The 13,037-nt window shown below is 46.1% G+C and overlaps 1 protein-coding gene across 3 annotated transcripts in view; it reads right to left on the bottom strand.

Annotated features, from left to right (window-relative positions):
• Positions 1 to 13,037, bottom strand: part of dnah5 (dynein, axonemal, heavy chain 5) — a 92,944-nt gene that overhangs the window by 16,743 nt on the left and 63,164 nt on the right. For all 3 annotated transcript variants that reach the window (XM_076970439.1, XM_076970440.1, XM_076970441.1), the window contains 7 exons: positions 9,989 to 10,168; positions 9,406 to 9,543; positions 7,107 to 7,242; positions 6,063 to 6,379; positions 5,433 to 5,588; positions 3,757 to 3,939; positions 1 to 91 (listed from right to left, as the gene is read on the bottom strand). The exon at positions 1 to 91 is cut by the window's left edge and continues 153 nt beyond it. In XM_076970439.1, the coding sequence (XP_076826554.1) occupies positions 1 to 91; positions 3,757 to 3,939; positions 5,433 to 5,588; positions 6,063 to 6,379; positions 7,107 to 7,242; positions 9,406 to 9,543; positions 9,989 to 10,168 (1,201 nt within the window). The remainder of the gene's footprint in view (positions 92 to 3,756; positions 3,940 to 5,432; positions 5,589 to 6,062; positions 6,380 to 7,106; positions 7,243 to 9,405; positions 9,544 to 9,988; positions 10,169 to 13,037) is intronic.

The raw sequence follows: 13,037 nt of genomic DNA, 5'->3' as shown, positions 1-13,037 counted from the left end.
GACGGAGGAGGAGGCTATCCTCCAGCTCCTTTATCCGCCTCTTGTTGGCCGCCACGTCCTCCAGCAGGTCCGTGCGCTCCTTCTCCAGCTCCTGTGGGAGGGGCCAGGGCCGCATATGAGCATCAGCACTGGCTAAACAATGGAGGACCCACTCCCCGAAGGCCACTCCCCAAAATACACTCCCCAAAGGCCACTCCCCAAAAGCCACTCGCTAAAGGCCACACCCCAAAGGCCACTCCCCAAAGGCCACTCCCCAAAAGCCACTCCCTAAAGGCCACTCCCCAAAGGCCATTCCCCAAATTACACTCCCCCAAAGACACTTCCCGAAGGCCACTCCCCGAAGGCCACTCCCCAAAAGCCACTCCCTAAAGGCCACTCCCCAAAAGCCACTCCCTAAAGGCCACTCCCCCATAGGCCACTCCCCAAATGACACTCCCTAAAGGCCACTCCCCCAAAGGCCACTCCCCAAATGACACTCCCCCAAAGACACTCCCCAAAAGCCACTCCCCAAAAGCCACTCCCCCAAAGGCCACTCCCCAAAGGCCACTCCCCAAATTGGCGTGCTGAGCTATGCTGTCCAGTGGAGGAGAGGAACTTTCATGATGGTTCACTTCGACCTATCGTGACGTCTGAGTGAGATTCAGCACTGGATCTCCAAGTTGGCTAAGCAAGGTTACTGAAGGTGAAAACGTGATTATAAAAATCAATGTTCACCGCTAGATAATAGTACCAGGAGGACAACACTGGTTGCTGGGAGGAGAAACAGTAGCAGAAACCCCACTGAACAAAAAACGTCATTTTGCTTTAAATTAACACCACGACAATTTACTGCCGAGAAGAGACAAAGCAGATAAATGACCCACGACAGAACAGCAAGGGACTTAAAGATCACCCACAAACTTCAGTTGGACTGTTTGTTATTGTTCAAAAGCCTCTGCCGTTACAGTCCTGAATTGTAGTCTGGCACCTGCTGTGGTTCCCGAATGCCACTGTTCACAGAGCCAAGCGTTAAGTCAGGGAAGCGGAGACATACACAGATAGATCATTAAGGCTTCCCGCCCAGCAGTCTAGAATAAGGTGCTTAACAACCACGATTACCTTTGTCTGGAGGCCATTGTGCTTCGAGTATGTGCTGGGACCCATGTCTCCCCCCCCCCTCGATTGTTTGACTGCGAGATCAGTGATGGAAAGCTATGATCGCTATGCAGCTTGCCGCACATTTGAATGCCTTGTGGGCCCTGTTATTCTTGAAGGGCTAAAAAGCCCCAAAGTGAAGCTTGATTGGATGACGCCTGTAAGGCTGTATATGGGCCTGTTGCATCCGGAATGGAGGAAGTGGTCTGGTGAATTGCTGATACCGAGTAAAGCTAACACAGCAAAACGAAAGCAAACGTGATTGCCTTGAAAATGACTAATACTGATGTTTTTTTCCAATTTCAAATCATTCACATTGTACACATAAAACACGAATTCCTTCTCCGATAATGACTCGGCCATCTCATTTTCTTTTAAAAAGAACTTTCAAACTACATCTGCAATTTGTCATGTACCACTATTTTGGGATTTATGCCTCCACACGATCTTGATACAATCTGAACATGTAACTGTGACTCATCACAAAGAGGGCCTCTCTCCACCATGGGTAGTGTTTTGTGGGGTGTGTCCTGTGGAGTGTGTTCTGTGGGGTGCGTTCTGTGGAGTGCGTTCTGTGGAGTGCGTTCTGTGGAGTGCGTTCTGTGGGGTGTGTTCTGTAGGGTGTGTTCTGTGGAGTGAGTTCTGTGGGGTGTGTCCTGTGGAGTGTGTTCTGTGGAGTGTGTTCTGTGGGGTGTGTTCTGTGGGGTGTGTTCTGTGGAGTGCGTTCTGTGGAGTGCGTTCTGTGGGGTGTGTTCTGTAGGGTGTGTTCTGTGGAGTGAGTTCTGTGGAGTGTGTTCTGTAGGGTGTGTTCTGTGGAGTGTGTTCTGTAGGGTGTGTTCTGTGGGGTGTGTTCTGTGGGGTGTGTTCTGTGGGGTGTGTTCTGTGCAGAGGTGGAAAGTAACGCATTACTGAATTAAGTATGTTTTTTGTGTACTTTAACTTTTTTACATTTTGTGTTAGGAATTGCAATTCGCTGTATTTTAAATCACATAGTTACTGAGTACAAAAAAAAGGCCTTGAAATTTGCTACAGTGAATGCTGGGATGAATAAACTGTGGAATAAACTTTCTTGTAAAGAACGATGGCTACAGATGGGTCAGACACCTGCGTGGTTCCATCCGCATGCGAAGTTGAACCCAAAGCAAATGGAGTGAACCCCTGGCCATATCTGACAGACCACTTTGAATTTAAACACAACCAAGGCAGCAGCTTTATTACGCAATGCAAATGTCACGTGTCTCCGCCCCTCCTGTCTGTCAAGTCTTTTGTGTTTGTATTCCATGTGCTTTTGTTTATGTTCCAGGTGTCCCCGCCTGGTGTTTTGTAACTCCGCCCCTTGTCATTGTTCTCATGTGTTTATTGTTTCGTTTCTTGTTAGTCTCTGGGTTTCCCGTGGTTGAGTGCTGGTCTCTGTTAAATGTACAGCTGCTCAGGGCAGTGTTTCCCCATGCCTATGGATACTGTAGTTAACATGTTATTCAAGTAAATTGTGTATATCTCTCTGGATAACTTGACTATTTGACCCCTGAATGTTTAAAGGATGACGACTCTGGATTTGTCCGTATTAAATCTCGTTCTTCTCAGCATGTGTGTCCACTTGGCTCCATGATGCCGACGGTGTTACAGACAACTATGTTTGCCCCCGAGAGACTGAACCATCAGCTCACGAAAACTCCACGTCATACCTTTGTTGTGATGCAGGACTGTTCACCTAGTTAGCGTCGAATCCAACAAGTTGTAAAAAAATGATAATGTTATAAGAAATTATTCAGGTTAGACAGAAATAAAGCTACTTTAAATTAATAACATCCATTACAGTCTGGTCTGGGGCTAAATCCACACAACTGCTAATATGCAACAAAAAAGTGACGTATTAACTTTTTAGATTTCTAAGCTAGTAACTTGTACTTAAATAAAAATTCCTCAATGTAATAGTACCGGATAACCAGAAAAGCAGCAGCACTCACATTGGCTGCTGCCAATCATGGAATCATACAGACAATTCCTATATTAGAAACTACATTGTCAGAGTTTGTCTTGAGTAATCAGGTACGCTCAGCAGTATAGCACTGATAGGAGTAATAGCACTACATGAACAATGACTCTCCACCCTCAAAAAGCCCACACTGGTAACTCAGCTTCTCATTGGTTCACTGCAGCTCTGGCTCCACCCTCCCATTATCCCGTACCCTTGTGTCTTGTTAGTCCTGAGATCAACGCCTTCACACGTAGCCTCAGTCCCGCTCCATGGTCGCAGCAGTTGCCTGAGGCGTGTTTCCTGATTTCTGAGGTGATTCTCAGTTCATACTCAGCTGCACTGCTGTATTGTGACCTAGGTTGTCATTCTTTGACTGTAAGAACAGAGCTTTAAGGAAAAGTCACACTTTTCTCATACTTACTGCCAACTTTGTCTGACTCCTCCCCTTTAGTGGCATGCTTTTCAAAAAGCCCCGGGGAAAAAAAACACTCAAACCATGGCTTCTTGAACCGGAGGAAAACGCTTCAGTCAGCAAATGTTTGCTGGCTCTCATCTCGTGCACCGAAAGGTTTCTGGCCCCTCCCCTTTCCCAGAAACCCCCTTGGGGTGCGAGTGTGGGGCCGGCAGGCCCGTAGTGGACTGACCTGTTTCTCCGTCAGGATGACCCTGCCCAGCAGCTGGTCCTCCAGGCCGCGCATGGTGACGGTGAAGTCGATGATGACGGTGCGTGCGCTGACCTCCGGCGTGTACGCCGGGTTGGGCAGCTTGGTGCTCATGTACAGCTGGAAACCCTTCATGACGTCTACTTCTTTATCACCAACCTTCACCTGTTGAGACGGGGAGTGATACGGGAAGTGACACGGGAAGTGACACGGAGGGTGAGACGGGGAGTGAGACGCTCCCAGTAAGACAAGCCGGGAGATAATCTTCACACACGTACGACACAGCGACGGCCATCAACACTGCAGAAGGGACGATGGCACCTTGAACTTGAGGCAGCAGAAGTCTGTCTGTTTTGGAACAGTGTAAGTTGCATACCTGTGTCTCTGTGGCACTGGATTTGACATAGACTTGAGTCCCAAACCTAATGACTTGTAACCTGACTTAGACTCGAGCTTAAGGCTCAGGCTTTGGCTTGGATTCAAATATTCTGAATTCCTTTTTGATGCTAGTGTGTATTCACTAGTGTGAATGCAGACGGTATTTTCCACACTGTAGTCGCTCACATATAGTAGTTCAGGTCCCATGTCTCTGTCTCTCTGTAACAGATTCATGTCTCTCCAGACTCCATCCAGCACTCCACTTTCACTCCAGACCTCAGACTCGAGAGCTGGTGACTGGTGTGATTGAGCTGTTTTCTTTTCTTCCTCTCCTGAGAAGTGGTGCTCATAAGCGATCGGGCTTATGTCGGCCTCCTGTTCCCCGGCACGGACATTACAGAGGGAGATCAGGTGTTCACACCTCTGCGCTCACAGAGCTGCAAATAAACCCTGTCGTGGTTCTCACCATGCACCCGTTAGCTGTCACCCCTTCTCCCGGAAAACAGCCGTGGCCAACCGCGCACGATAACGAGCTCTGGTGGGGGTGGGGGGTAACTATCAATCACAAGATTGGCTCCTCCCCACAGCTAAGAGAGGCTCGACTAGCACCATCGGCATTAAACATAGGAACCGGGTCCACGTGAACCTGACGGCGGTGGCGAGGGGCGGCGGATGTCTTCACACGCACCTCTGGAGCTGACGTGACACAGATGGGCCGTATTCACACCCACATGAAAACCGTGGTTTCTGGTGCCTCACGTCTAATGATGTATGATTTTCAGTGCTATTAATAAAACTCATAAAGGCAAGTAAGAAAGACGACAAATACAGTACATAATCATAATTCCACACATTTCAGCATGCTGAAATAATAAAGAGGACTTAAGGCCTATTACTCTTTATGCAGAGCAATTCTGTAGACTGAGAAAGTTAAAAAATGTGCAGTTATTATTGCTTAAAGATTAGGCCATTTTGTCGCTTGATTTTCATCATTGTTGTAAATGAAGGACCTCAGAAAGGGAATGTCTCCGCATCAGAATAATTACATGCTAATTATTATAATTCTGCAGGCTTGTATTACCAATCTTTATTTCCCCAACACAGTCAATCCAGCGACTGTCTGGGCTTCTGTGACTGACAGACGCTGTTATCCAGAACGCTGTGAATCATACCCCTGATCTGAGTGTTAGAAGCGACATGCTCAGGTGAGCTAGGGGAGTCATTATGTCAGCAACGACATAAAGACACAATGACGTAAGCCAACCAGGAACTCCGAATACCTTATACGTAGAGCCCGTCTTGATGAAGTTCTTCTCGAGAACATTGTCCAGAGCAGGATCCAGCTCCTCCCCAATGTCCTCGATCAGCAAAGGCCGCCCTAGAGACAGGCAGTCCTCCAGGTGGGTCCTGAAGTACTTGTGATTCAGTGAAGTGATCTGTGAGAACAGCGAGTCCTCATGACAAACTCGGACTGAGCCCACTACCTGGAAAGCTATTACCAGAAATGAAAAATATGTCTTTGTGGAAAAAAAAAATCTGTATTTCCACAAGGACATTGGACCAATCAGAAAGAGGACTATCGTGAGCTCAGATTCACGAAGCGAGTACTAGTGAACACAGGGACCTTATATCATCTGTGAACGAACCAACCCTGAAAGGCAGTGTTTTTAATACGGCTGTGAGGCTTACTGCTGCCTCATTATACAGAGTGGTAAAGAATCTCTAATCCCCTTAAGATCATGGTGGTTAATCTAACAAACACTGCTCAGTGAAAATGTGGCTAACAATTAACGACAGCTGGCTGCCGCTAATTAGCCTGTAGCCATTTACATAATGGTATTAGCAATCAATTGTCGTTAGCGCTTGTAGCTTGAGCAACGGGCGAGCGCTAAGACAAGTGTTGTCCTCACCTGGAGCTCATTCCTAGACTCTTTCTTCTTGATCCAGGTCTTGCCCTGGGTCTGGGGGTCAACCAGCAGGGGGAAGCGGGTGGCCTTCGTCACGATAATGCCGTTCTGGATAGACAGGTCGTCGTTAGGCAGACCCTGGAGGGTCCACTCGCTCACCGTCGGCCCGTCGGTCAACAAGTCGGCCAGGTTCAGAGTGGCGCTGAAGGGAATGCCACGAACCCTCATCTCCCTCTGCCAATCAGACAGCAGGAGGTTGCGGAACTCCTGGTTGAAGGGGCCGCAGTAGGACAGAAAGGCAGTGGCCAGCAGTACATCTCCTGAGGAACAAAAGAAACACTTGATATTGAAGGTATACATACATATATACACATAAACATATATACATAAACATAAACATTATGTACACACGTACATAATGCATTTTATCCATACTTAATGTTGATGGCCTGTATCAGATTTTTTTTCAAAACATTGCACACAGTATATAATTTAAATAATAATTTAAATGAGCTTGAATTGCCTCTTCAAAAATATGCATGAATTTTCCCCCTGAAAATGAGAATGTGTTCAGGGCATCATAGGTGCTCAGTGTACATGAGAGTGTTCTGGTCATCATAGGTGCTCAGTGTACATGAGTGTGTGTTCAGGACATCACAGGTGCTCAGTGTACATGAGAATGTGTTCAGGACATCATAGGTGCTCAGTGTACATGAGAATGTGTTCAGGACATCACAGGTGCTCAGTGTACATAAGAATGTGTACAGGTCATCATAGGTGCTCAGTGTACATGACTGTGTGTTCAGGACATCACAGGTGCTCAGTGTACAGTGTACAGTGTCTCTCTCACTCCTTCTCTCAGTCTGAACCACTGCAAATTCACAGGCTTTGCCTCACTGGCTTTTAAGATACAAGAAACGAGGCATGGAAATGCCTTCAAGGCGGTGTTTTCAAGCATGCATATAGAGCCCCACATCCCCCCCTCCCAACCCCCCCACACGACTGAAGCAGTGGTGTAAGATGCCCCCAGGGGCAGGAGAAGCGCACCGACGAGTCTCTTGGTCTGGGCGGCGAACTCGCGACTCTGCTCCGTCCAGCGAGCCTTCTCGCCCGCCAGCCCGCTGATCAGGCCAGACGCCGTCTGCATCTTGTGTCTGCAGCGCTCTGCGTCCTCAAGTAGTGTCTGGGAGGAAGGATGAGAGAAGAATGAGAGAGAGGGACAGTGATAGAGGGAGAGAAAGATAGACAGACAGAGGAATGGAAGGAGAGCTATAGCAATATCACTGCCACAACACTTCGTAGCATAAACTTTCACGTCTTTTACAACTTTAATGCGCTTCCAAACATCAGCCTTTAAGGGCATTGATTCTGCCACTTTCTTAATCACAAAGACCTTTCATTTTAAGTGAGATGTTTTGCTCCGATAAAGTCAGTTTTATGTTCCCCCGAATGGTACACGCCTAAATTAAATAAACACTGAGACCAGCCAGTCAGCGACTGATAATCACACAATTACCACCTAATGAATCCAACGCTAATGCGACTGATGACACTTTGTGAATGGGAACATTGGAGAATACTTGGGTCTATTTTTAACGCTTGTCTAATCTATGAAAGCACACACGGTGAGGATGGAGTGATTCATCAAGATGGCAGTTTTGGAATCATTTACAAGACCCACTGCGTTCAATTTTATGCAGAAATGCAAATGAAAGATTCAGCACCCACCGCAGGCGCCCAATTACAGCTGACTCACTGTTTGCCAGGAAAAAAAGTTTCAGTTCAAGTTGAGAACTTCAGCCCTTTGAAATGGAGGTAATGCCAATGGCATAGGAATAATTGGAGTGGGAAAAGTAAGAGGTGGAGTTTTAGGCTTAAGCCAAACCCTCATCATTAACATACTGGCAGAGGAGGTAATGCAATTGGTCAGGTGGGTTTGTGTGCTTTAATAAGCCTTTTTCACGCAAGGAGGAGGGGTCAAGTTCCGGGCGAGGTGATGTGTAAACCTATTTCCGGTTAGCAGCACCGCTACGAGAATGGATGCGTTTTATTACTCTGCATCTTTGGCTAACCTTCCGCGCTTTAGGCAGGACGATGTTGCCAGAACCGTCGAGGAGCTATCGAGGACCAAACGAGCGAAACTCGATAAAGGATACAAGTTTTTTTCGAGCAGTTTATTTTTGATTATGAAGGTAAATGGATCCAGTTCTGTAGTTTAGTTTAGCCAAGTTAACTAGCTAGCATCTTAGCTCCGTGCTCACTCAACATTCTATCATTTATGCCTTCATCAAACTGTTTATCTTATTTTTAAATAAAGCATGTGTTTTATTGTACTATTATAAGTGCCTGCATTATTGTCTTGTGATTTTGTGTGTTCAGTGTCCAATGTTGTAGATAAGGAGATCCGTGTAATGGCTCGGTGCTACCGGTCCTAAAAAGTGAGACACCACACAAGCTAGAGGTCAAAGCTCACGGTTTTTTATTTGTTTCAAGCACTTTAATCTAAATTCCAGCACTTTTCAAACCTGAAACAAAGCAACATTAAAATTGGTCAGGTAATTGTTTCTTCCCCTGTTGTTGAGGGGTGTTTCTTTATACTACCACATATCGTTTCGGACAAGCGGTTCGAGCAGGGTCGCGCGAGGTGTGCAGACGCGCGCGCTACGGTCACTCGCGAAAGTATAAACCTAGCTTAACACAACGAATCTGACCTGAAGGCACGCATATTTGTACAAAACATTCCAAGAGGTTGGTGATTATTCCCATTTCTAGTATTACAGCATACAAAATTGTGTCCGATTATGGTATCCTAGCATAGTGTGTGTGTGCTCTAGACCCAAAGCCCAGACAGACTTGTACATAGGATGTGCACGGAAAGCCTCTAGGCGGGATGTCACTCTGCTGTACACAGACTGCCTCGCTGGCCGAGTCCAGCTGAAACGACGCGGTATAGCACCTTTCTTCAGCCACGTTTTGCCCTTTGCCGTAACGTAGATGTCTTGTGGCTCAAAATGTGCGCTACACACGTGCGTGCTGTTCCTAATAACCTGGAAATTCGGCCCCTCACTCCTTCTAATGGCCATCAACCACTTCTTTCTGAGTTCCTCGTCAGCTGGGAACGAGTGGAAACTCAAATAAGGCTGTTTTTGTTTGGAATTAGAGCACAGCGGTACGCTGCAAAAACACTTGCTAGTCACTTGCGCCATGGCAGAAGTACGAACGCTCCAAACGGAAATGATTTTACACAGAACTGTCTAGACCGGAAATGTCGACCCCGGAAGCGAGAGAAAGGCCTATGGCCCAGTGGTGAGTGGGCATGGTGGGTCTCCAGGCCTCAGCTGCATACCTGTTTCTCAGTCATGGCCTTCTCATAGTCAGCCTGCACCATGTCCAGCTGGGCCTGCTTGTCGTCCAGCTCGGCTTGGGCCTTTTGCAGGTCGGCGTTCGCCATGGCCAGCCGGTTCTCCTGCACAGCAAGATTGGCCTGAGGGGTAGAGACAGGGTGCGGGGAGAGAAAGGTGAGTTTGGTGAGAATTAAAACTTTTATAAATGTGTGTATTAACGACAGATTTAAGTGCTGCATTGTTTTGACTGCATAAGTATTTCACCCTGCCGTGTCAATAATGCACAACTGATTTGATCTGAGAAGGGGTGAGAGACAGAGAGGGAGGGAGCGAGAGAGAAAGGGAGGGAGAGAGAGCCTTTGGGAGGACAGAGAGAGAAAGGGAGGAAGAGATGGAGAGAGAGAGCGAGAGATAGAGAGAGACTATGGGAGGACAAAGAGAGAGAGAGAGAGCGAGAGAGATAGAGAGAGACTATGGGAGGACAAAGAGAAAGAAAGGGAGAAAGAGAGAGAGAGAGAGAGAGAAAGAGAGAGCATGGGGAGGAAGGGGGGGCAAAAAAAGTCCCAGGTGCCTCCTCCTACAGACCTTCAGAGGCAGCACTTCCTTATTGATGGCGAAGAAGGCAGCCATGACTTTGGTCCAGGAGCAGAGACCCGCCACGTTGCCACACACCCGCCTGGCTGTCTCGATGTTGTAGTCAGGCATGTCAAAGTACGGGAGGAGCAGCTCCACCACCTCTTCGTTGATGGTGTCTTTGGGGAATTGCTGGAGATGGAGAGACAGTGGGGCAGAGCACGTGTTAGACATTAACACGCATGGAGGTGAATCTACAGCACTTACACAGCGCCATGAAGCTGGGGGCTAAGTAGAAAGATACAGCGGTCTAAATTATTCAAAATTATTTCAAAAACTGACGCCTAATTTCTAAATCCCTCTTTGCTTGGAAAGCCAGTTGAGACAGTGGCACATTCTGTTCCTTCTGGGATTCATGTTTTTCAGAGGGGGGTATTGTAAATCCTTATTAGGGAGGATTTAGACTGCACTACAACACCAACTCAGCAGAAGGCAGGGTCTGACTGCAATCATCTCAAAGCAGCCTCACGGGTTAAGGTTTTGGCTCACTTGGAAGTAAACAGCATTGCGTGGCCATGTTTGTGACACTCTCAAAGACTTCTAATACTGCCGATGAGTCACTGCTCTGTGTGCATATTGGGGTTTTGATCAGAATGCTTTGTTTACATCACCACGACAACCCACTGTGCAACTTTTGGTAGTGTTTGACTGGGTTTAACTGAGATTACTAGTGGTGTTCTGCAGGGGTTAATATTGGGTCTTTGAAGTGTTGAAGTTAAATGTCCTTGAGATGTCTGGGTATTGACAACAGCCTAAACATTAGCATGACATCTGGTCACTTTAATAAGGGGGCTGTGTAATACACACATATGACTTTAATAAGAGGGATTTAAAACCCACATATACTATAAATTTAATAAGAGGGCTTTGTAATGCCCACATATAGCTTTAATACGGGACTTTAATACCCACATATAACTTTGATACGGGGGCTTTGTAATACCCACATATAACTTTAAAGTTATATGTGGGTATTACAAAGCCCCTTATTAAAGTTATATGTGGGTATTACAAAGCCCCTTATTAATTATAGACCCATTTCAAACACATCATTTATATCTAAGATCATAGAAAAAGCTGTTGCCCAGCAATTATGCCTATATCTGCATAGGCATCACATATTTGAAAAGTTCCAATCTGGTTTTAGGCCCCATCACAGTACTGAAACAGCATTAGTTAAAGTAACAAATGACCTCCTTGCTTCAGATCAAGGTTATGTATCGCTGTTAGTGCTTCTTGATCTTAGTGCAGCTTTCGACACAATTGATCATAGGATCTTGCTAGAAAGGTTAGAACGCTGGGTTGGAGTCTCTGGCACAGCCCTTTCATGGTTTCATTCTTACTTAACAAATCGCTATCAGTTTGTAGAGCTCAATAATATTCCATCCAAATGTACAAAAGTTAAATATGGGGTCCCGCAAGGCTCCATTCTAGGACCACTATTATTTACATTATATATGCTACCATTGGGCACAGTTATAAACAAACATGGTGTCAATTTTCACTGCTATGCAGATGACACTCAACTTTACATATCAGCCAAACCTGATGACAAACTCAGTTTAAGAAAAATTGAGGCCTGTGTAAAAGATATTAAATGCTGGATGTCTTTAAACTTCCTCCAACTTAATGAGGACAAAACAGAATTTCTCCTTCTGGGCCCTAAGGCCTCAAAACAGAAAATTCCAGATCTAATGCTTAATCTCGCAGGCTACCCCATTACACCTGGCACAGTAGCCAAAAACCTAGGCGTCATACTCGACTCTGACCTATCATTTGATAAATACATAGATAATACTAATAGGATAGCTTTTCTACATCTCCGTAACATTGCTAAATTAAGAAATGCATTATCACAGGATGATGCGGAAAAATTGGTGCACGCCTTTGTTAGCTCTAGATTAGACTACTGCAATGCACTACTGTCAGGATGTTCAAATAGGAATCTAAATAAACTTCAAATAGTTCAAAATGCCGCAGCCAGGGTTCTGACCAGAACTAGAAAATTTCAGCATATCAGTCCAGTCCTATCAGCCCTGCATTGGCTCCCAGTTAAATTCCGTATTGACTTTAAAATTCTTTTATTAACTTATAAAGCATTGCACGGGCTTGCTCCTGAGTACCTTCAGGAACTTATTTCCTATTACGAACCCCCACGCCCACTAAGATCACAGGGTGCTGGTCTTTTATTAGTTCCAAAAATTAATAAGGTAACAGCAGGGGGAAGAGCCTTTTCTTGTAAGGCCCCCCAGCTTTGGAATAATCTTCCTAAATGCGTCCGGGACTCCGACACAGTCACAATCTTTAAGTCTAGGTTGAAAACCTACTTATTTAGTTTAGCGTTTGATAATTAATATCCCCCCTTAGATAAAAGTACAGATCCAGGGGTTCATAGACGAAGGGTTTTATGGTAGACTGGGGCGCTGGTGCTGTCGTCCTGTCACTGCTCGTGGTCACTCAAGTTTGTTGACAGTGCAGTGGACGGATGCCATTGTCTCAGAATGCCCCCAAGCCTATGTTACCTTCTGGTTCTGCCTTTTTAGCTAGGCTGTAATAATTTAACTAAATGCCGGAGTTGCTGCCACACTCCGGAAATGTTTATAATTTTACCTGTCCTGTATATGTCCTCATACAGAGCTAATTTTCCCTGTTTCATTTCTCCACATGGCTGCCCGCCTGCTTGAGGAATAATGAGATGAGGAGACCAGCGATCCATCCTGAGCCAGCCACCTCCTGCCTAACCGGATGCATACATCATGATGGACATTATTACATATTTTTCCTTTTCTTTCTCTTCTTTCTGTCTAAATTGTTGTTGTTGTAGTCATGGTGACCGGTGTCGGCCAGAGGAGGATGGGTTCCCCCCCTGAGTCTTGGTTCCTCTCAAGGTTTCTTCCTCATGCAAAAAAACTAGGGAGTTTTTCCTTGCCACTGTCGCCCTTGGCTTGCTCACTGGGGGCTAGGACTCGGCACTTGTAAAGCTGCTTTGTGACAACAACTG

The sequence above is a fragment of the Brachyhypopomus gauderio genome, chromosome 13 (assembly GCF_052324685.1).
Source record: "Brachyhypopomus gauderio isolate BG-103 chromosome 13, BGAUD_0.2, whole genome shotgun sequence".
Taxonomy (NCBI): Eukaryota; Metazoa; Chordata; class Actinopteri; order Gymnotiformes; family Hypopomidae; genus Brachyhypopomus; species Brachyhypopomus gauderio.
The sequence above is the reverse complement of the archived record's forward strand: the minus strand, read 5'-3'. Positions and strand labels throughout refer to the sequence as shown.